The sequence below is a fragment of the Sinohyriopsis cumingii genome, chromosome 9 (genome assembly GCF_028554795.1).
Source record: "Sinohyriopsis cumingii isolate HCF-2022 chromosome 9, ASM2855479v2, whole genome shotgun sequence".
Classification (NCBI taxonomy): domain Eukaryota; kingdom Metazoa; phylum Mollusca; class Bivalvia; order Unionida; family Unionidae; genus Sinohyriopsis; species Sinohyriopsis cumingii.
Genome location: NC_142969.1, coordinates 44,401,984 through 44,425,784, shown reverse-complemented (window position 1 = coordinate 44,425,784; position 23,801 = coordinate 44,401,984). Strand labels below are relative to the sequence as shown.

General features: G+C 35.9%; 1 protein-coding gene across 2 annotated transcripts in view; it reads right to left on the bottom strand.

The window, feature by feature from the left end:
- LOC149791658 (uncharacterized) overlaps positions 1–23,801 on the bottom strand; it is a 191,152-nt gene that overhangs the window by 83,514 nt on the left and 83,837 nt on the right. For both annotated transcript variants that reach the window (XM_089970214.1, XM_089970213.1), the window contains exons 7-8: positions 6,487–6,597; positions 635–754 (exon numbers count right to left, since the gene is read on the bottom strand). In XM_089970214.1, coding sequence (XP_089826340.1) covers positions 635–754; positions 6,487–6,597 — 231 coding nt within the window. The remainder of the gene's footprint in view (positions 1–634; positions 755–6,486; positions 6,598–23,801) is intronic.

The following is a 23,801-nucleotide window of genomic DNA, read 5'->3' as shown; positions in this document are numbered from 1 at the left end:
AAGGGGATTATAGCCTTAGATTCTTCATTTCATTCATTTAAAGAATGGTGAAAGGCGAATATATGTGTTCTGTTTAGATTCGCCGATGACAAAACTAGTTCCTTAGTTTTAATTTTAGTTGATTTTTTCGTGCAACTTTATTTGTCGCAGAGAAAGATAGTACATAGAACAGTATATTCACGATACTCATATCTGACTGTGGTAACATGATAGCGTTTTGAGAAATTAACTTATCCTTTATATGAAATATTCACATTAATTAGTTATTGTTATATGGCAGTTTTGTAACTTTCTGAAATAATGGCAGGCACAGAGATTGCTCGCTCTTTTCACAAGTAACACTCACACTTTAAGCTCTCAGATCTAATGATCAGACGGTTTGTATATCACGGTGTTCCATTTCATAATTATATTTGTCTTTAAGGCAAGATGGGTACTGAGAATGACATATTTTTCATGGTTACACGACATTAATTCACTGGCGCAAGGATGAGCACAGGAACAACAGCCATTTATTATGTTAGGTCTTACAATCCGTTCTCACATTGATCCTCTATAATGACCATTCAGTATAATATGCAATGATTAATATTGCTCATCAATGGAAATTAAATGTACTCGAGCAATTCTTTACCTGTACAGTTAGTTCCATTTCCAGTAAAGCCTTGCTTACAAGTGCAGTTAAAACTTCCGTTTGTGTTATGACAATCAGCATCGGTGTGACATGGATGTTTCTCTGTGCATTCGTCGATGTCTGAAAAAGAACCAAAGAGTCACTATGTCAGTTATGGGATCAGCATTTCTAATAGATAGCCCTCAGTGCTTTATAGGACCATCAGCAATCTCAATTTATTGGATATCTCACTTTCACTGCAAATGAATTGTCATAAATCGATGCAATGGCTGAGGAAATGTAGAAATTTAATTTATATTAAAATAATACCTCTACGAAAACTGCATAATGATATGTGTATAAGCAGCCTGATGCGCCTGCTCGAATTCCTGACGCTATTGGGAAATGTGCACAATTTGCCTGAGGGTCAACGACAGCTTCAGTAAAAGATGATTTTGTTTGCAACATTGTTTTTTTAAGTATGTTTTATTTTTAGGTACGGTTGACGGCAGCTGACACCAAATCTATTTAAACGTTTCGCTTCTAGTCATTTATGACACTGACTTGCTCGTCACAATCTTGTCAGAATTGCCATAAAAAGACCATTCAATTTAAATCAATTTCTTTACCAAAAAAGGACGAGGTCACCTTTTTAACGCAAGTAATTGTCGGACACTAAATAAATAATCAATTGTCTTTATGTCGATGACATATCTGCACAATATGTTGTTGCCAAGAACCTTGCATATTAAAACATTTTTTTTCTGGTGTCAACTAAACGATGCCATCTGACAATGAGAGATGCATTCACAGTCTAATTTGTAGTACATCAATTAATTAATAGCGTATGTTTGATAGCTGTAAGCTAAACATAATTTAAATCTATTGTTGAATGTGGGAACACTGTCATAATTTCAAGATTAATCTCTCTCTCTCTCCCCTCTGGCCCTGGGAGAGGGGACGAGACAAAAACTTGCATTGTCAGCAACTTCATGGAAGTGTATGGTGAGGGACAAACGTCGGTGCGACCGTGTTGATGATAATCCTCCGCTCTTTCAACTTGGTAACTTGATCCCCATCAATTTTAACTGCTCTTGTAGGTATATTTTTTAACGTGTTGTCAATTGTATTGTAAGCAAAAATGGGACTCCAATATCGATGCTTCTGCATAAAACAGACATGCTTGCGAAGATATCCATGTTTTACAGGGACAAGCTCATGAAGAGAACCACGTGTTACTAAGAGATTCTGATAAACGTTTGTGTTTAATAGCGACCCTACACGAGACCTCCTCATTCAATATTCATTTCATTGTTTGTTTGTGTATTTTTTGTAGAAAAGGGCGGTTAATTCCTTCTTGGGGGTGTAGTGGTGACGGTAGGTTGGCCTGGAACTGCACATATTGTGAAAATATTTGTACGTGCAGGAGCATAACATATGCAACAACACAACACAAGGTAAAACCCAACAAGCATTCAATGTTCCAAAATATAAATTTATTTCCGTAAAATATCAAACAAAGTTCAAAATTATAAATAACTTACAGCGTATGAATTCCTAGAATATTATCCTAAATGCACTATCAATTTTACAATAATCCTGAAACTATCCAAAGGTATTCAGAATGAAATTTCTAATGTGCTTATGTGCTAGCATCACTGAGCAAACATTTATATTATCCAAAAGATTTTACGTCAAAATAAATTCGATTAAAATAGAACATCACTAAAGTCCGTGAATGTTTCATATATCCAACTGAATTTTTTAAGTGTCAAAGTCCATAAATAATTTCACAATAGTTTAGCAAATTACTATCTATTTAGGCTGAATGTTTCCTTTCTGCAAAATGAGCAAACAAATTATAAATGAATAAACCTCCTCTGATAACTCTTACAAAAGCCTAATATAACTGTAGAAACCGACGTTTATATTAACACTATGCACATCGAATCCACCGAAGAGAAGATTCCCGAACATTTAAATCATCTTATTGTAAAATACATTAACAGTCGTTGTCTGACCATTTGATATTATTGAGCCAATCAATAGCTGGTGGTGGGTACGTATGATACACCTAGAGTACAGATGCTCTCCTAGGATGACGTGATGCTTTCATGACCTCCATTCCCATTACGTGTGGAGGACTTTGATATAAATATTTGCTGACTTGACCATGACAATCAGCCTTGATTTATAACTGGAATATTCAGAACGTATTGCAGGGTATAGTACAAACTACATATTGAACTAAATAATTAAAATATAAATGTCATAACCCAAACGACTTAAATAAAAGCTATAGTTAAATTAATATAAAATACAGATATGCGTAACAATACGAAAATGGATTTGCATTTCCATGGTTGTTGTGAGTACTGCCTTACGTAGCCACTCTCACTACCCCGTCCCCCGTAAAACGATTAGCTGATTTGATGTGTCCTCTTTCTGATATATCTCCCTACGACCCTTTGTTCATAATGAATTCACTGTTGATGTCGATCAAAAACTATTATGGTGTAATAATAGCTGTATCGATCGAAAACAAGCAGCCTACGCACTGAAGACATAAAAAAACGAATGGCTGCATGTTCGAGAAAGCGCTTTCGTAATGCATTTAACAGCATCAGGAAAACTATGAACTTGCAGGAACGAATGTCGGTCATGTCTACTTGTTTTCAAGCTCAGCATGCTGTAAACGTCAATGTAGTTGATCTCTTGAATGAGTTACTAAGCAAATTTTAATGCAATCATCACACGTCTGTCTGTCATTGTCTTTCACGAGCTCCGTAGACAATCGTTCTGCTAAAAGTGATCTGTGTACACGTGACAATATTAATACACTCGTGTCTGTACCGAGTGCATTTGATTTGATTTCACGAAATGTGCCAGGTGTCCCCGTTAAGATTTAAGAATGTGCAATTTCCTCTAGTTATAATCTCATAGCGAGTTTGATATAATTTTCCGACCAAAGGTTGTTTTGGGGGTTTTTTTTCATTATTGCACGAAAATATGGCACACGGATAGGCGCAGGAATAACTGCTGTCTAGTCTATCAGCTGTAACAATTCCGTTTCCACATTCATCAAAGCCAGTCGCAAAAAGATCTGGCCTTTGCTACTACAAGTTAAATTAGCATTTTTAGAAGACATTTTTCTCATTTGAGACTTAATATGACTAGCAATTCATATTCTCAAAGATATACTTTAGAACTTGAATGTTGACGATTTCTAGACAGTTGCATAGGGATCTTCGGAAAGAAAAGCATAAATCTCAGTACTAGCCAATCGATGTGAACCCTAGTTGAAGAATTATCATGAAACGAATTAAGCGTTATCGTTTGTTTCTTTATATAAATTATACTATATATATATATATATTTATATATGTGTGTGTTTGTAATAATGTTAATACTTTATTTACATAGGATATCAATAACTATTCTCCCTCGAGGCCCTCTTAAGAAGATTGCAGTAATTTGCATTATATGAAAGGTAACAGCAATTACAGTTAATTTTAACGTATTCAATATTAAAATACTAAATTTCATTACCTATATCAAACACATATATACTCATTATACACTCATCTTAAATACTGTAATATTTTCATGCAGTAGAAGTTTCTTCCACAGAACTGTAGCAGAGTATTGGAAACTTTTTTGATTTTCATGTTAGAAGGTTTCCATGTGATATTGATCTCAACTGGTATTTGTATTTTTATTATACATCGTATTATTTTGTAAATCCTCCTCATTGGCTAATAAAACTTTATCCTCGAAGATTTCTTTCTATTAAACTAGCTGGAAAAAATTTCACCGTACGATACTGAGTGATAGTTAAATATGTGTGTGTGTGTGTGTGTGTGTGTGTGTGTGTTCTTACCTCCCTTAGATTTTCTGCTAGTGAAAAACAATTATACATTGATGAATTACTTGTGGTTGTTTTCTTATTAATAATCCCTGTCTGTTATCCTTGAAACTTGTAGTTTGTTATTCTCGAAATATCAGTTAATTTTTATCAGTCTGATGTGGAACTAATTTTGTGCGCAGGTACACATAGCACAGCAGAACATGTGCGGTAAAAAGCTGACATTACCGTAAGAAATCTGCTAATTCACTGTGTCACAAACTTTTGGTAGCCAACGTATGTGAGCATAAAATAAAAAGAATATTTGCTTGAAACGAGTGAATAACGGATACATTTCATCTCGTGGGTGAAAAACTCTAGTATTTTCACTCGTGGCTTTTCATACACTCGATGAAATAAATCGGTTATTCACTCGTTTCAAGCAAATATCATATATATATATATATATATATATATATATATATATATATATATATATATATATATATATATATATATACTTCAGTTCAAAATTTTCGTTAAATTTGGTCATTGTTCACTAATTCAATAGCAAAATAAAAAAATGAAAGGTATTTCGACATATTTTCACTCTCCCTCATTAACCTGGTGTACTTGCAATTGAAATATTCCTTAATTAATGTCAGACAATTCAAGAGGGAGTAAAAATGTCATGATCAATATAGAGGTCATGACCACATTATCAAGTTTTGTTAAGTGTAACGATCTATTGTAAACGTTCATTGATGGTTCACGCGAGTATCTTTAACGATTAATGTGATTTATTTTGCATCGTAATCGTTGTGAAATTCTACTTTTTGTCACAATAATTAATCAAAGAATTTTCGTCAGTGTAGTATTCTTGTTTCTTTCTCTCCATTTCTTCTTGTATACTTTTATAGCATTCTTTGTTCGTATCACTCCATTTGTCATGCACTCATTTTTGCGCTTATTTTATATAAGATTTCTTTCAGATATGGTTTGCAACAACGTTTGTGACAGCTTTTGTTTCTGCACAAACTCAGTTTGTCTTTCTTTTCTCCACACTTTACTTTCACAAAAACAGTTCAAAGGATTTCACTCCTTGTAAGTTTCACAATATATTACATTGTAATTAACCTTCTTGAACTCGTGATGATCTGTCTCCCAAATTTCGTTGCAAATTATTTGAGTGTGTGTGTGAATTGGCTTTTTAACGTGGCTTTAACAATTTTTCAGTTATATCGCTACGATGTCTGCAGTTTGCCTATTTATAGCATGATGTCCCACCCAGTCACAGTATCCTGACACCAGGCCGAAAAGTCCTAATACTAACCTCTTAATGCTGAGCGCCACTAGGCCACCGGAATGGTGCAAAATAATTGAAAAATAGCGACTACAAAAACAAGATGAAAACTAAACCGTGCCTAATAATCATTAATTCGCAAACAATGAACGATCCACGTATAACTGAACTTCTTAGACAACATGAGAAACGTTGAAAGCCATTTACACTACCCAAGGCCAAATGTTTGAAGCAAGAAACACTACACGAATAAAATGAAACAAGCTCCATCAACACAGTCTATTATTTCATAAATGGAAGTAAAAATAATTCAGTACAATATGCTTGGTTTAAATAGTGTCTATCAATGGCAGTTAAAACTACTTGACCAATTATTCACCTATACTGATGGTTCCATTTCCAGCAAATCCATTCCTAAAATTTGACACTTAGAAATATTGTATTTTATGGTTTTGATTTAGTTATTGATTTCTATGAAATTATCATTGTATGGCGATGAAGTGAAAGAGGCAACTAAAAATATTGCATAAACTAGTAATAACTCTTCAGTACCGTGGCGTTTAGGAAAACTAATCCCATATTTGTATAGGGTCCATCGTTATAAATATGCACACTGTATAATCTTTGAAATATTCTTACCTATCAGAACAACAAAATCATGCTACAATTCTCTCGCACAAAATATATCCCTAGACATACTTATGGAACTAGAATGGTCTTACGTACCTGTGTTATTTGCTGTTGTTGTCGGGGTAGAAGTTGTTGTATGCATGGTAGACATAAGTGTTGTCTGCCCGGATTCGACTGAATGAGAGCTGTTTAAAGAACTTACAGTAGCTGAAAAAGTTATAGATTTATTAAATAAATAAAGAGTCATCAAGTTTGGCTGATGTATCTATCTATCTATTTATCAATCTATCCACCTTTGTCATTGGTTTCTTTAAAATTGTTTCTAAAAACATTGTTTGGAGTAAAACAAGCTACGGCCAAATAGCAACAAGGAAAGTAAATAGTGAAAGCGAGACCAAAAGAAAGATTTAACTCCCTTGAATGTTTCGCCGTTTTGCTGTGTTACGTTTCTGACATTTCTCACAATATTGTGGGTTTTTTTGTCTGATAGTAAGTGATTTTGTGATGTCCTTGGCAAAACTATGAAAGGCTTGTTGTTTCGTTATTAGATCTGCCGACGAGGAGCACCTCCAGTGTAACGCAAGAGAGACACATATTTAGTGAATTGGTAAATGTAGGTAACTAAATGGGTATAACTGGAATTTCGATGAATCGGTTAGTCATTTGCTTAAATTGTTCAAATCGTAGCCTATGGCCCATTTAACGTCGATAACCAGATGACTCGTTTGTTTTGATTGGTTGACATCGTCGTTGCATCTATAGAACAAACATTGTTGCGAATGTAAAATTATGTCTTTGGTCATTCCATGTAAAGTTGTATTTTTGTCAACGATCTAGACAAGGTTGTTATTGAGTATAACTATGAGTGTTGTTGTTTGTTTTTTCTGCACTTTTTATTTTCAGTACCACAATGATAGCATTTGATAAACTCCATTTATAGCATTAGTAAGATTGCAATAATATAGTGTGTTTAAGTAATAAGTGTTCCAGTAGTAAATTCTAGGAGCATGGGATGGTTTGTTGTCTATATAATAGTTGATAGTTATGCTTCAGTGTCTCAGCTATGTTGTCTTCATATTTTGTACAACAAACTGCAAATTTTATATCCTTAGTATTTGTATGTCTTTTATGTTGAAATTTACAATGGATATCAGAACTATGATTGCTGGGGGTGAGGGTGGTGGCTTTGTTTTGTTTTGGTTCGATGCTGTAGTTTAGTAAGCATTTCAGCGACGTACTAGACATGGTGTACTATTGACAGTTTCGAAATTTACGTTCTTTATTCAAGTATTATTTTTTGATTTGTAGTTTCCTAACAAATTTGTACTATTTCAAATATATCTAGTTTTTCATAACTGTAAAATGTCCCCAGTGAATTCACACATCAAACTTGCAGTCTTTGATGTTTTATTTGATTCATTTGAAATATGCATATAAAGGCTACACAATCCATATTAACGGCAATTTCTAAGTGTCTGATTCAGTTGAATGGCCGTGTAAATCTGCATATATCCCAAAAAAAAATTATTTTTATCACAGCAGTATTTTAAATAGTAACAGCAGATGAGGATACATGATGTACTTTTAACCAATGTTCTTACCCATTGCATGACACATTCATTTTAAATAAAATTGCAAGTTACAAAATGGCAACTTAGCGTTTCAAAGGGAGCATTTAACGAAATCGCCTAACTCGTATAATAAGCAGCAACTAGAAATTAAAATCTCAGATTGATTGGAGAACTGTGTACACGACTGTGTTCCATGTCTAATGTATTGCTTAAGTTTATGTAGATTGTGTGCTATATGTTTTATTTTTCTTTGTTTCAATGAATATAAAGCAGTGACACAGTAACGGTAACAAAACATGTCACTGTGTTAATATAAAAATATATAGACAAATATTGTTATGTTAATATTTTCTTAGCCTCCACTTAGTAGTTACAAACATGACGGCCAACTGATTTTAAATGTATAGGATGTCATTTGGTCATTGCTACAGGTAGCATTCTTACAATTGATATGATGGTGTTCACTCAGTAGGGTTGCCGCAGTGCATTTGTATGTGCATGTACGATGTATACTATCGAAAACTCAGTTATATTGCTGTATAGTTTCCTTCGAGACCGGGAATGCTCAGGTACGTTTTCTATGCATAGTTTAGTCGTAGCGTCCCCTTTTAGTTACTGTGTAATATTACTTTTCCGGCCAGTCAAATGGCCTATCATACATGTAACATTTATTAGCACTGATATTGTAACGTCCACTTTGTAAGCATTAACAGCGACGCTCCATGACTCTATCTCCACGGACAGTCACGTGCGCCCTGTTACATGTAATTGTCATAATGTTCTGCATGTACACTAGCAGCAGAGAGGGTAACAGACCACTTACTGGAAAGTCCATTTTTGAAAAATAAAGCTTCCTACGAAAATGAAAAATATAAGCGTAATAACGTCAAACTGAAGCCTCTAACTGACCGAGAGTATCTAAGTGAGTTAGATTTTTTTTGTTACTTCATTTCTGTCGTTCGTGTTTTTTATAAATTTTAATGTGTGTTTTTGTTTACCCTTCGGACACTCATTTGTAGTCGCACCCTCTCTGCTGCTGTAATGTCTGAGTAAATAAATCACTATCATAGCAATCTCTCAACCAAAGATTATAACAAGACCTATACAATATCGCGATCGAGGATCGTGTAAGTTTATTATTACAAATCAGTGTGGGGTAGCTTGTGCTTTTGAGAAGAAATTTTTTAACTTAATCATATCCATATCCCCTGAACACCAAGTCTGATGAATATTTCGTAGAGTATGTGTATCGGCTCCATTAAACACATCTAAAATACTACAATTATCTCTGATCAATTTAGGTATTTGTGTATATCGCTGAGTAACATAAATAAGTCGGTGTTTTTATGTCTGCCTCGAGAAAATATCCGAGCTGATTATATTGTTTGTTCAGCATCACATCATCGTATACTACGAGATTATTACTAAATCCATGGAAGTTATCTACAGATGGGGCTTCATCAATATCGGTGATAAAATTAATAATATCATTGCCGTCCTCGTCCAACAATTTTTAATTTTCATTAAACTCTTTAAGCACATCGTAGAATCTCTGATCATCTACGGATGTAGCCACTAAATATAACGTATCACACTTGAGCCATCTCATTATCAGAATAAGCAGCAATTGCGCCTTACCATACTCAGATTGACCTATGATAGTTGCTCTGATAAAATTTGGTAAAGCTGGATGATTTTTGACTGGCTCTTGCTTTCGTGTCGCTGAGAAATCAATGACATCCATATTATACAAATATAATAAATGATATGGATTTATATTGTGTTTGATGAAGAACATCCACCTCACAAGTGCATTAACAGCAATAATAACAGAAAATACAAAGCGTGCACTTGCAGGTAAATGTGTAAAATGTAGTACCAAAAACAATAAAAATTGATTTCGTCTCGTATGAAAACAGGTGGTGATATCGCTGCTTCATTAGGAAAATTACCATGAGCTCCATGGACTAAGTATCCAGGAGAATAACATCTTCCCGGATATAATTATTGTGGTACCGGAACTCGACTTGATATCCGACTTGACGATCCAGATGAAGCAAGATATGGAGAGGATCCAGTAAATGTGATTGATCAAGCATGACACGTTCATGATGTAGCATATGAAAGTAAGTATTTACAACAACGACATATTGCAGATGTGAAGTTGGTTTACTCGTTAACTTCCATAACAAAATAAATCTTTCAGATAATCATTGGCTAATAGGTTGATAAGATCTGCGATGAAAGGTAAACTAGTTTTAGGGGCCGGTAATTAATCAATCGATTACAATTTTTATTATGCAATCGATTTATTATAGCCCAGGAGGATATTGAAGGGATAGAGTAGCGATTAATAAACTTGCTGAAGTAGCAATTGTTACATGTTCCGTTGGTTCAAATTGGTTAGCACGACAGGCAATATGGCAAATTTTATCTACCACAACCTAAAAAATCAGCATCTACATTTTGATGTCAGCTCTCCTAATGAAGTTCATGAGGCATTTATTTTGTTTTTACAACGCGATACCATTAAAAGTTGTAGACATCAATCAAGTACATACAAATACGCATTGACAGACGTTGACGGTGCAAGTAGGTATAAAGAAGCAGAACCAATATCAACTAAAACAGCAGCCGAAGTTGTATCTGCTTCGGAACAAATTTATCAACGAGAACCCTTGCGATGGCCACAGTTACTACAGGTTGATCCTGGCAAGGAATTTCTTGGTACAGTATCATCTCTGATGAAAGAAACATAATGTCAAAATTAGACGAGGACATACCACAATTCATCGAGATCAGGTAATTGTTGAACGATTTAATCGAACACTTGCTGAGAGATTGTTTGGAGTTGCAAGATTACGAAGTGTGATAGCTGCGTTAAATAATGAAATTACTCGTGCGACTTCTATGAAACTCATTAATGCAACCACATAAAACATATACCAATACAATGACGTGATTTTTTTCAAAACAACAAGCACTAGACAATGTCACTGTAAGATATTTATATGAACCCGGTAAACTTGAAGGTTGTAAAAAAAAGAGCGTCTGATAAGATTTGGAGTATTACGACACATACAGTTTCCAGGATGGTAAGATCCACGGGTAGACCCGCAATCTACAGATTAGATTTTAATGCTCGTCAACGCTGATTTGTACGCGAACAATTGTTACCGCACTTGCCTTCTACTCATTGGTGAGAAAATACAAGTCCAGTGTTTTATTCAGTATTGAATTTATTATGCATTATTGGGTTCATAGGTGGAGATTGAGACATTTATCCTTGCTTTGTTACATAAACCCTTATCATATGGGACAAAGGCCAATTTACTCTTGCAAGCACAAGAATCATCAGGAACTATAATTCAATGCCATGACCAGCACCCTTCAGAGACTCTAATGGACTGACCACTAATATGCTGTTCGTACTATGTTGTTTATACAGACAAGTAGCAAACTAACCAATCAGAAAGTTGTTTACCACTTGTCATACAATAGAACAACCCAGCATGACCAGCAATCAGGGTATTTGCATTGCTCAGTGAACAAAACTCTTAACAGGTAATCCTGGTTCAAGGTTACCTAAATGGCTAAATATGTGTAAAATCAGAATAACACACTAATTGCAACTGATGACTGTATTTCACTCAATAATAAACATTATCTACATAAAAGAATAAAATATTTACTTCTGCCTAATTAAAACATGAATATAAAATTATAAAACATATGCTTCTGCTACACACTTCCCTCCACAGATTTAAATGATGTCCCCATCATTTAGGAGTATCCACCATGATGGAAATTATGGCTTTGGAATGGTATCAGGCATGCTGTTGAAAACTCCTTTTGTGTGCAATGACTGGACGATACGGACTTTTGTTAGCCAGTCTGGCTCATTAACGGCTTGGGACATCACATAGTCTCCAGAGGTCATCCATGAAGGTGGTTTCGTCACTCGACTAGAATGTCGTGGTACTGGAACAGGCAAGGAAATCTTCTCTGTTCGTAACTCATGAGTAACTCCTACGTTATTGGGGCTCTCAACTCTGGTTTTCCCTGGTACTGCAGAGTCATTATAAATGTTGATCACAGTGTCTTCTGGATTCATAGCTCCAGACTGTTCAGCAGTATGACCACTCTGCTCATTATCATCAACTGCACTAGCTGAAACCAACTCTCCTTTCACACTGGGATTACCATCATCTTGGTTTGAAGAGGTTTCATCATCCACTGAAGTACTCTCACTGGAGGAGCCTGTAATTGAAGTTTCACTGGCTAAATCATCTTCAACATTGTTCCTGACATATATATCTCCCAGATCTGCCGTTGCGGAACCACCAGTTACACCAATCATTTCATTATCACTTGAAAGATGACGCGATATAGAGTTATTTTCATCCTGGTCAGAATCTGTGTCCCTAAAATTATTCTTGGGTGAATTTCTAGTCTTGGATGTCGCAGACTTGAAAGTTTGTTTCTCTTCCTTACGATTATTATCCTCCGACTGAATTGGCAAGGCGCCAATAGGAAGCAGCAAATTTCTATGAAGAGTGCGTTTCGGTCCTTTGCCATCTTCCGATCGAACAACGTATACTGGGATATCCGGGTTTTGTTGTGTTTCCACAATGTAAACATTTGTCTCCCAGCGATCAACAATTTTGTGTTTTCCATCAAATGCCACTATCTTCACAAGAACCCTATCCCCAGGCAGAAGAGTTGCAGCTCTTGCTTTTATGTCATATGCCCCCTTCTGTTTTTCTTGAGATTTGTTCGCAAGACATGTGGCTAGTTTGTACGATTCTTCCAATCGGTTCCGAAGAGATTTTATATAAATAAACAAATTGTCTGATCCACTACCATTATCTAATCCAAATGCGAGGTCAATAGGTAAACCTGGCTCTCTTCCAAACATCAGAAAGAATGGAGTCTGGCCTGTAGACTCATGGCGCGTACAATTATATGCGTGAACCAATGGTCCTAAATAGCTCTTCCAATCCGTTTTCTGATCTGGGTCGAGAGTTCCCAACATACCTAGCAGTGTCCTATTCCATCGCTCACACATACCATTGCCCATTGGATGATAGGGTGTCGTGCGAGACTCCTTTATTCCAGTAATTTGACATAATTCCTTGATGATCTTGCTTTCAAAATTTGCACCTTAGTCTGAATGTAAACGCTGGGGCATACCATAATGCACTATAAAACTATTAAACAGAGCCTCAGCTGTAGTCCTGGCTGTCTGGTTTCTTGTCGGAATGGCCTGTGCATACCTGGTAAAGTGATCTGTAATTACCAGTATATTTTGGTAGCCTGCTTTGGACATCTCAAGAGTCAGAAAATCGATGCAAACGAGTTCCAATGGCTGTGTGGTCACTATGTTGACGAGTGGTGCTCGAACATCTGTTGACGATTTTCTAAGCATGCAATGACGACATTTTTGGATCCATACTTCCACATCTTTTGCCATAAGCGGCCAATAGAATCTATCCCTTTGAAGAGAAAGCGTCTTGTCTCGGCCTAAATGACCGCAATCATCATGTAAGTAGTGCATAGCGTCCTCACGGTGAGACTTGGGAAGTACCAGCTGTAGTTGATTATGATCATCAGCACTTTTCTTCCGGTATAGGACACCTCTTCGCCGGCATAAATTGTCAAAAGTCCGAAATAATCCTAAATGATCTCTTTCAGTAGGTAGGGACTGTCGATTAGGCTTTCTTTTGTCTCGTACATGCTTTACCCATTCCCTTATAACCGGATCATTCGATTGAGCAACTCTCCAATCTCTATTTGTCATTGCGAATATTCCCGAACCAGAATCAATGTCGTCAACAACATATGCAGACAGTTAAATTACAGAGAGCGTGTAAGGTCTCTCTAGTAATAGTCTTCATATCCTTGGTACTGCTCCTGCTCTCTACGCATGGCAACCGAGATAGACCGTCTGCGTCCGAATTCCTTGAACCGGCTCTGTAAATGATGTCAAAGTTGTAAGTGGCTAGAGAAGCTAACCACCGATGCCCAGTGGCATCAAGTTTGGCTGATGTAAGAACATATGTGAGCGGATTGTTGTCAGTGTACACAGTAAAGTACTGTCCATAAAGGTAATCATTGAATTTCTCCGTGATTGCCCTTTTTAATGCTAGGAATTCCAGTCGATGCGCTGAATAATTTCGCTCACTTTTTGTTAACCCTCTGCTGGCAAAGCTGATTACTCGCTTGATACCATCTTGAATCTGATACAGAACTGCACCAAGGCCGTGTTGACTGGCATCTGTGTGCAGCTCGAAAGATTGCCCAATGTCAACGTATCCTAGAATAGGTGGTGAAGAAAGAGCATCCTTCAGCTGTTGAAAGGCTTTCTCCTGTTTCGATTCCCACTTCCATGGTATGTGTTGAATTTTCTTCTGACGCTTACCCGCTTTATTCCGAGTGCTTGGCATTAATTCTGATAATGGTCTAGCTATCCTCGAGAAGTTCTTCACAAACTTGTGGTAATAGCCAGCAAATCCAAGGAATTGTCTCACTTCCTCAGGGGTGTGTGGAGCTGGCCACTTTATGATTTTGTCAATCTTGGCTGGATCTGCCTCAACACCTGCCTCTGATACAATATGGCCGACATATATGACCCTTTCCTTGAAGAATTGGCACTTCTTTAGGGACAACTTCAAACCACACTCCCTAAGCCTTGTTAGGACCTTTTCCAGATTTGTTAAATGTTCCTCATAGGTTTTTACTGAAAATGATGATATCATCTAGATAGATCACGCAGATGGTCAAATGCATATCTCCGAGGCACTCTTCCATCAATCTCTGATACGTAGCTGGTGCATTGCAAAGCCCCATGGGTAGTCTCTCAAACTCGTAGAAACCCAGTGGACCCACTGTAAAGGCTGTCCTCTCCTTATGAGATTCATCTAATTCAATTTGATGATACCCCGACTTCATATCCAGCACTGTAAAATATTTAGATCCAGCCAAACAGTCCAAGATATCTTCCATCCTGGGCAAGGCATAGGAATCCTTGATTGTCATCTTATTCAACTGCCGAAAATCAACGCACAGGCAAAATTTTCCATCCTTATTCCTCACTAAAACAGCATTGCTTGCCCAAAAAGTGATTTACGAATCACACCGCTAGCAAGTAACTGGTGAAGGTGATCTTTCACCTCACCGTACATGGAAAGGGGTATCCGACGATATCTCTGTTTAAAAGGTGTTTCGTCGATCAGATTGATGCGATGCTTTACAGCTGACGTAAATCCCACATCTGTTTCACTTCTGGAAAAAATGTCTTCGAATTTCTTTATAAGATCTATTCCATTTTGTTGCTCATCTTTGGACAGTTTATCCGAAGTAATGTCCATCTGACTGAGAAGGTCATCTTCTCGCTCCCTCCCAACCACATCTGCTGAGATATCAGCCACAAACACTGGTTGCAACTCACACACAATAACTCTGGGAGGAATACTAATTGTCCTGGCAGTCACGTTTGACACGTGAACTTCTATCAAACTATTCCTCGTGTAATTACAAGTCACCAGGCCTGGAGAAATGTCTAAGTCTTCATTTACTGTGGACATCACTGAATTCTGAAGCAAAGCACATGTTGAATGATAAGGTATCTCTTTATCAACGAAAGATCGCAATATCACATTGCTATTGCTTTCTACAATAATATCATGTGACTCTGCACTCTTCAAAACACCTAGACAAAAGTTTCTCTTTGCTAACTCCTTTTCTCGCAAAGTCAAACATCTGAATGTCAAATACCACGGAGTTGGCAATCGAGCTGTCTGTAGAAATCTTGCTCCATGCTCACTTTTGCATTCCTCTAGAGCACGCATTAAGTAGTTTGTCCCCAGTAACACAGGAACGCGACTACTGTAGTTGCTGTCTGGCACGACTAACATTAGACAACGTTGTCTTTCCACATTTGGCAGAATGTTACTTTCTATTTCAACTTCTATGTAGCCATTATATGGTAGCTTCTCTCCATTTGCACATTCAACATTCAAAAGGTTTGTAATGGGCTCAGTCTGAGTCGTCTTCAAATTCTTGTTATAAAATGTCTGGCTAACTGTTGATACGGTCGATCCGGTATCAATCAATGAATTTACTCTAATACCATTGATGACAACAGAAACCTCGTTAGCTTGTCCTACTAGCTCTATCGTGTCCGCTCCTTTATGCTTCTTGGGGCAACACCTTGAAAAGCCTACTGCTTGCCCCCAGCCATAGGCCTTGTGAAGTTTAAATCCCGTTTTGAATGGTCTAGTCGAACACGACAAGCAGAAGCGATGTGTCCGATTTGCCCGCAGCGCCAGCATATTCGGTCTCTCCTCTCATCAGTATTATTTGTCCTAAATCGATTCATATAGTGTTGCTGGTTGTTGGATACGTGGGATGCTGAATGCTCCTTAAGTATCTTCACTTCATTTGACAGCTGCTGGACAAGATCTCTCAATTCACTTAGCTCCTTGTTTTGTGATGTGGTTGAAGTTCATGCCATATTAAGATTAATAGTTCTCTTGGTACGTTTTAGCTCATCTTCCCGTTGCCTGTGTTCAGATTCAATACGACGAAGAGCTATTCTCAATTCGTCAAATGTCTTGAGTGAATCAAACTTATGGCCAGACACATCCTTAAGTGTCTGTTTAAGTCCTGTCCACAACATAGCCCTTAGCATATCATTTGTCTCACTGGTCTTCACTAACCCATGTTGGACGGCTTTGTTTAACAAATCTTCCAGCCTACAACTCCATGTAGAAATATCTTCATCCTCTTTCTGGCGAGCACTGTAAAAGTCAGCTAACAAAGTCTCTTTCAAAACTACATTGCCATACACACTGTCCAGCTTTGATGTCAATTCCTTAATGGATGCTGTTGGACCCAATCGCATTGCAATCCGTCCAGCTTCTCCTCTCAAGGAACGTCTGATGGCATGAGATACCTGGTCCTATGGATACTTCCCTTGATGTAAGCATGTAACTTCATATCTCCATGATTCATACGATGTTTCACTCTTTTCTCCTGAAAATACCGATATCCTTAATTCATGTGTTAGTGTGACCGATATAGGACCACTGGCCACGGACGCCATTGCATGTGATGCTGTCAGCTCTTCCTTAATAGGATGTGCACCCATCGAAGACGTGAAGTCTGCCATCCACTTTGCAAAATCTTCAGGTGTGTCTGCCTTGGGTTTGACTTTTAAAGCCTTAAAGGCCCCTACTATGTTTTGAACTTCGTCCTCTGTGAACTCCATATGTACTCGCACAAAAAAAACGCACGATCAAAACGAAGAAATGCACAAACTCTTGTGCAATATCTATATAGGGCCAGTTAAGCAAGAATATTTCAAAAATAAGGACCACCCTGAAAGAACAATGTTTGCCCTGTCAATAGCGAATATTGTAAAATTGGGAGGAAAAATACATTCTATGAGAAAATAGTTCTAGACTAATCAATTGAACCAAAACTACATGTATTCTAACTCCAGTATAAAACAGATTTTAAGATGAAACAAATTTCCAAAATAACATATTTCCTAAAAATGTACTAAGGAGAAGAAAAAATTAATGGCAACAAAATTAGGAAGGAAATTCCATTAATATGAGCATCTGTTACAATGGGTTGCTATATGATGGACTTAATATACAAATTATTTCAACTTGCACTGATGATAACCATTCTTACCTACTTCATCAAAGAACAATTTAGTCCAGGTTAAATGAACAAACAAATTATACAGTGTCATAAGGAGTCAAAACACACAAATATCAGTCTATATAAGCACAGGATGAATGTCACTGTCAATCACAAGGTTCAGATGATCCACAAAGTCTCAATGAAAATGATTCACAAACATTTCTTGAATCCCATGAATGAAATAGAATAAACACAGCCGGACTTCCATTTGTATTCTTCTAAACTGATATGGCTGGAGTACCCACATGTCCACATCTACTGGCAGCGTGATACTGAAGAGATTGCATCTATTGCGTCTATTCTTGTTTAATCCACTTGGTCCTGCCTTCCTTCCATCATACACATGTACACAACCTCGGCTTCAGCATAATACGTCCCACGACCCTCAGCACAATAAGTCCCACGACCCTCAGCACAATAAGTCCCACGACCCTCAGCACAATAAGTCAAACGGCCCTCAGCACAATAAGTCAAACGGCCCTCAGCACAATAAGTCCCACAACCCTCAGCACAATAAGTCCCCCGGTGAGCGCCAAATGTTACCGCACTTGCCTTCTACTCATTGGTGAGAAAATACAAGTCCAGTGTTTTGTTCAGTATTGGATTTATTATGCATTATTGGGTTCATAGGTGGAGATTGGGACATTTATCCTTGCTTTGTTACATAAACCCTTATCATATGGAACAAAGGCCAATTTACTCTTGCAAGCACAAGAATCATCAGACACTATAATTCAATGCCATGACCAGCACCCTTCAGAAACTCTAATGGACTGACCACTAATATGCTGTTCGTACTATGTTGTTTATACAGACAAGTAGCAAACTAACCAATCAGAAAGTTGTTTACCACTTGTCATACAATAGAACAACCCAGCATGACCAGCAATCAGGGTATTTGCATTGCTCAGTAAACAAAACTCTTAACAGGTAATCCTGGTTCAAGGTTACCTAAATGGCTAAATATGTGTAAAATCAGAATAACACACTAATTGCAACTGATGACTGTATTTCACTCAATAATAAACATTAACTACATAAAAGAATAAAATATTTACTTCTGCCTAATTAAAACATGAATATAAAATTATAAAACATATGCACCTGCTACACAATTACAAGTTATTCCTAAAGACACACAATTATCACCGCATTTGCTATTGTGAACTAGCGCCTCGACGTCGATTACATTCAAGACAGGTCAGCATCATATTTTCGTGTATGTGACCCAAATTAATATTAATCCTGTCTACGGTAAATTGTCTTGGATTATTCTTTGAATATTTCCACAGCATTACTGTGCTATAGCTAGCACAAAGATTATTTTGTTATTGTTTCAGCGTCATGATAAATGTATTTTTGTTACAATGTTTTATAACCAACTAATTTAATATTACTACATCATTTATCATTAATATTATCGCCAACACTTTCGGTGCTACTATCAGTTTCTGTGAAGCCTATAATAACCCTACGCAGCCGAGATACTCTTTTGACTCGTAATACTGCGAGATAAATTAAATTTGACCATTCCAGATATTAATACCAGCAATAGTTAATCCCTGAGATGAATGAATCGTTATAGCATATCCCAGAGTCCACATAGTTCCGTCAGGCGTTAATTCTCTCTCAGTAGCACTGACAGGCACTAAAATAATATCATTTAACACAAGATTTTGTTTCTCTGACAATCCTGAAATTTCAACGTCGATATGCTGTCGTCGCGTATCTGCTGGTCGATAACATAACATAACGGTGCTGGTAGATTTGAATATTTTTCTTTAAGTAACATAAATAATTGTTGTTGAAGTGTATCACAAACTATCTCTCTACTTGCAATTATCAAATCATCTGGTCTTCATAAATTCCAAAAATTGTTCATAAGAGTTTCTGAAATTATTTCACGCATTATTTCACACTGATTTATTTTTGTTGTAATCTGATTAATTTCTTAAACTCTCCTTATTCTGGATCAAGTGCTCCATGATCATCATCTATTTCCTCATAATAATCAACAAAATTATTTAACCATCGTATGGAGACAATCGAACAAAAGGTGGTGATTGACCATGATCGCATCACATTAATACATCGATATTTTTTGTCAACAACCAATCAAGAAATATTTTTAGTGCTTCAAGCGGCACTGTACATATTTCATCACAACTAATAATAATCTTTGGAATTCATTTCTCACCCATTTGTTCTGGAGTCCATATATCACCGTTCCACAGAGGGAATCTAAGATGAGTATGCGATTTAACCCCTCGTTCGTTCATTTCTCTAGCGAGTCTTTGTGTAAGGGTTAACACAACCATATCAACAGAGTTTGAAGATCCCACGTGTTGTTTTACCAGAAACTCCCGGTCCATTAACAGTCTTATGTGTAGTTACAGTATCATATACCGATGATGCTGATGATAATTTTGATATTTGATTATGTTGTAGTAAATATTTTTGATTTCAAGGTCGGTATATTCAGAATAACTAAGCATCTTTTCTTGTTTTATTCTGCATTCACTCTATGATGCGTAAGCGCCTATATGTAATTGTTCAAACAATCCTGCATGTTTTATATTGATATAAAATGAATCCGTAGAGACTCAAACGGCAAATTCGGAAAATCTCTTTAGCATCGTTAATCAATTTATCGAAACATACGCAAGCATTGAAGATCTTAAAAGAGTAAACTGCAGTGACCCACCATCAACATAACTCACGATTGTACTAATTTAGTTCCATTTGGCAAGAAAAAAGTTTCTCGACTTATAAACGTATTTCTATTCGTTGTATCAGTATTTATAAAATTTTGTTCAGCATCATCTATAAGTAATCTTGTACAATGTCGTTTATGATCATATGATCCTCCTTGGGTAAATTTACCAATCATTTTCTGCCAAGATCTTTTGCGATTTTATTTTCAAATCAGTTATATCAGGATATTCATCAACATAATATTTCTTTTTTTATGGCAACCATGTATGTTTCTGCGGACGATAAGGTATAATTGCTTCACTTACTGTTAACAATAATAGTATTTTTACATCAAGCATAAACCGTAATAATACTTTTTGATCCCACATTTTTTCCCAAAAGTGTTTGCCGAACCAGACATAACATATCGGATGAAGATTTTCAGCAAAGTTAAATGACTCGATACAAGCGAATCTAGTCAGGTCAAAATCTGGTAATGGTCCGTTTATCGATACTTTGGTCATCTCGTGTGTTGGATGTCCAAACGGTCAAAATACTTAGAACACTCTCACATTCTATGAAAACTTTCTGGATAACATGCAGCCATAATAACCGAGATAATATCTTTATAATCGTATCTAGTATTCCATAATACACTGTGTCCTTATTCGACACAACTCGATATCATATCATAGAGAAAATCAAACTTCGAAGGCTTCTACGATTTTTTCTCTCCATCAAATGAGCCGCGATCGATGGAATCGTAAAGCATTCACTGAGCAACGTTTTATGCATGACATCGTCTTGGGTATATTTCAGCGCAAGATTTTTCATTTCTTCGTGGAGAGATTATGTTCGAGAAATCTCACCATTAGGTCTTACAAACTGATCAAACTTTCTTTTTTCTTGATGCAGATACTTCCGTCAGGTTTTATTAATTCGTTATGATTTTCTTCAGAACTCTGGAATAACTATGCTGACAACGGATCACTCTTAGTTAGTTCGTTAATAAAATTAAATATATCCCCTTGGTAAAATTTAATAGTTTGATCTTGTGGAAATATTGTTAGTGCAGATGTCTACGCCTGCTCATTATGACCAATAATATTTATCCGATTTATATTTCGATTCGTACAAAATCTCTCCTGTTTTTGCTTTCACTATTATTGGGAATTTTAATTTCTGTACTAATTCAGCAACATCATTTATTGTAGCTCCTTCATCATTGACTGATTCAGCCCAATCATTTATGTTTTTTACGTCTTAGATCCGTTAAACCATTTCGACGTATCGCGTTTATAAAGTGTTCCATTGCTCGTTCGGCTACACAATTCATGAACACTGGGTTTATGATTTAGCGGATATATTGTATTAATAACTGAGGTCACAGCATATGTTCTTTCATAATATGGTCTGTCAAAACCAGTCAACATTTCTGGCTTTGAATTTTTATTTAATTTTACAGTATCTCCAATGCGGTGGTGTAATCGAACAGGGTCACGATTGTCACTGATGATCCAAGTATCTTCTACTTCTTTAATAAATTCTACTCTGAAAAATATGTTTGATTGTCGAGACAATTAATAATTCTCACCACTCGTTTGTCGTTCATTGTAGCATCGACGACTTCCTTATTGTTAATAATTCTAAATGTTGATCACACACGAGATGCGCCATCTATGCGAAAAAATTTCTTAGCATCATGAATATTTTTAATTAAATTACTATATTTGCTGGACTAGCTTAAGCTCGTCTTCGTGGGTCAGTGGTACTTCTATCAAGATCACATCTACATTTAAAGGTTCAATTGCAGATAATCAATTATATATTTAATTAAAATATAATTATATATAATGATTCAAACAAAGAATAAATGCAAATGGCTTCTAATAGGTCCTCCAACTCCCTAAAACAAAGCTTGCCTAAACGAAGTATGTGGACTTCACTCACAAAGTGTGCGAAGTGTGGTGTTGGAGTTAGAGGAGAAACGCAGTTGTGTGGGCAGTATGATGGTACAAAACACAGAGAGCTAAAACGTTACTAAGATTAAAAAATAGCACTGACAATAATGACATAGTTATAAAAAGCGATGAAGATTATCTCGCCAGATTTTCAAATTAGTCATTTAGACAAATAATATTATTATATAAATGGAACAAAAATAATTTGTGTGACATCTCATCATCAAGAATTATGAAGCATCTCGTGATGGTGTAATTAGGCACTGTCGACTAAAACAACAGTCGGTAATGTCATTAATACTGGCTAGCTCAAATTTACTGTTGGGGAATAAAGATTATCGTTGTTTTAAATTCATATGCGAGTGTAATAATGAAGTAATTGAAACTGGACTTTTGATTTAACATATCAACGGCAGTAAACTCGATAATTCCTTGGATAATTTAAATCGTATATCATCTTGGTGAAAAATATAATTTCAATATATATTTATAACATAATGAACTATAGTTAAACTAGTAAAATATGAAAATATAAAAATATCTGATGACAAAGTCATGAAAAAATTATTTGCGATTTTGGATCATTACAACAACGAAAATCTGAAGATAAATATACACTACCACCAGAATATAGATTCATTAAACTCATTCAGCAAGCTATGTTCAAATCCTTGGCGACAGTGAAAGATACAAAAGTTGAGAAAATCGTATCTGTTTCACGCGCAATTGAAAAGATTGGATAAGTATTACCTAACGAATACGAAACAAATCGTTATTAACACACGTGTGAAGCAATTGAGAAAAATTATGACTGTCATAAAACTGAAAGTGTCAGAAATCGTGAAAGTGAATCTTATGGCAGCGATCGTTTCAGCTTTGTCTGGTGTGATTTACTTCTCATGATATTTATTCTCATACAGCCATATAATTATTACATTAAGTACCATATAACCCATCAAATTATAAAATCAGCCATAAAATTGTTCATTTTTGAGTATCTTTTTTCCCAACAAATTCGATAATCAGTGAGGAGTAAGATTTTATTTTTCTTCTGATGATAATATTTATCCTGATTCAGATTTATTCCTGATAATATTTATCTTGTTTCAGATTTATTTTTAATAATTCTTATTCTAATTCTGAAAATAATATTTTTTTTATTTTGATAATATTTATTCTTATATTATTTTTTCTTCCGATATTATTATTTATTCGGATTATAATATTTATTCTTATTATATTTTTACTCTTTATAATTAATGATTCTGATTAAAATTTATCTGTTTTTTTTTCATTTTCATTTGTTTTCGTCGATTTGTGAGTAGAAAATCCGTTAAATTACTGATTTTTGAAGAGTCAAACCGCTCGCAGTTATCCAAGTGACTTTAGGATTTATTGATAATTTTTGTTAATTTTGCTGATTTGTTAGTAGAAATTGAATCAGAATCAGATTCTTTTTAAAAAATTCTTC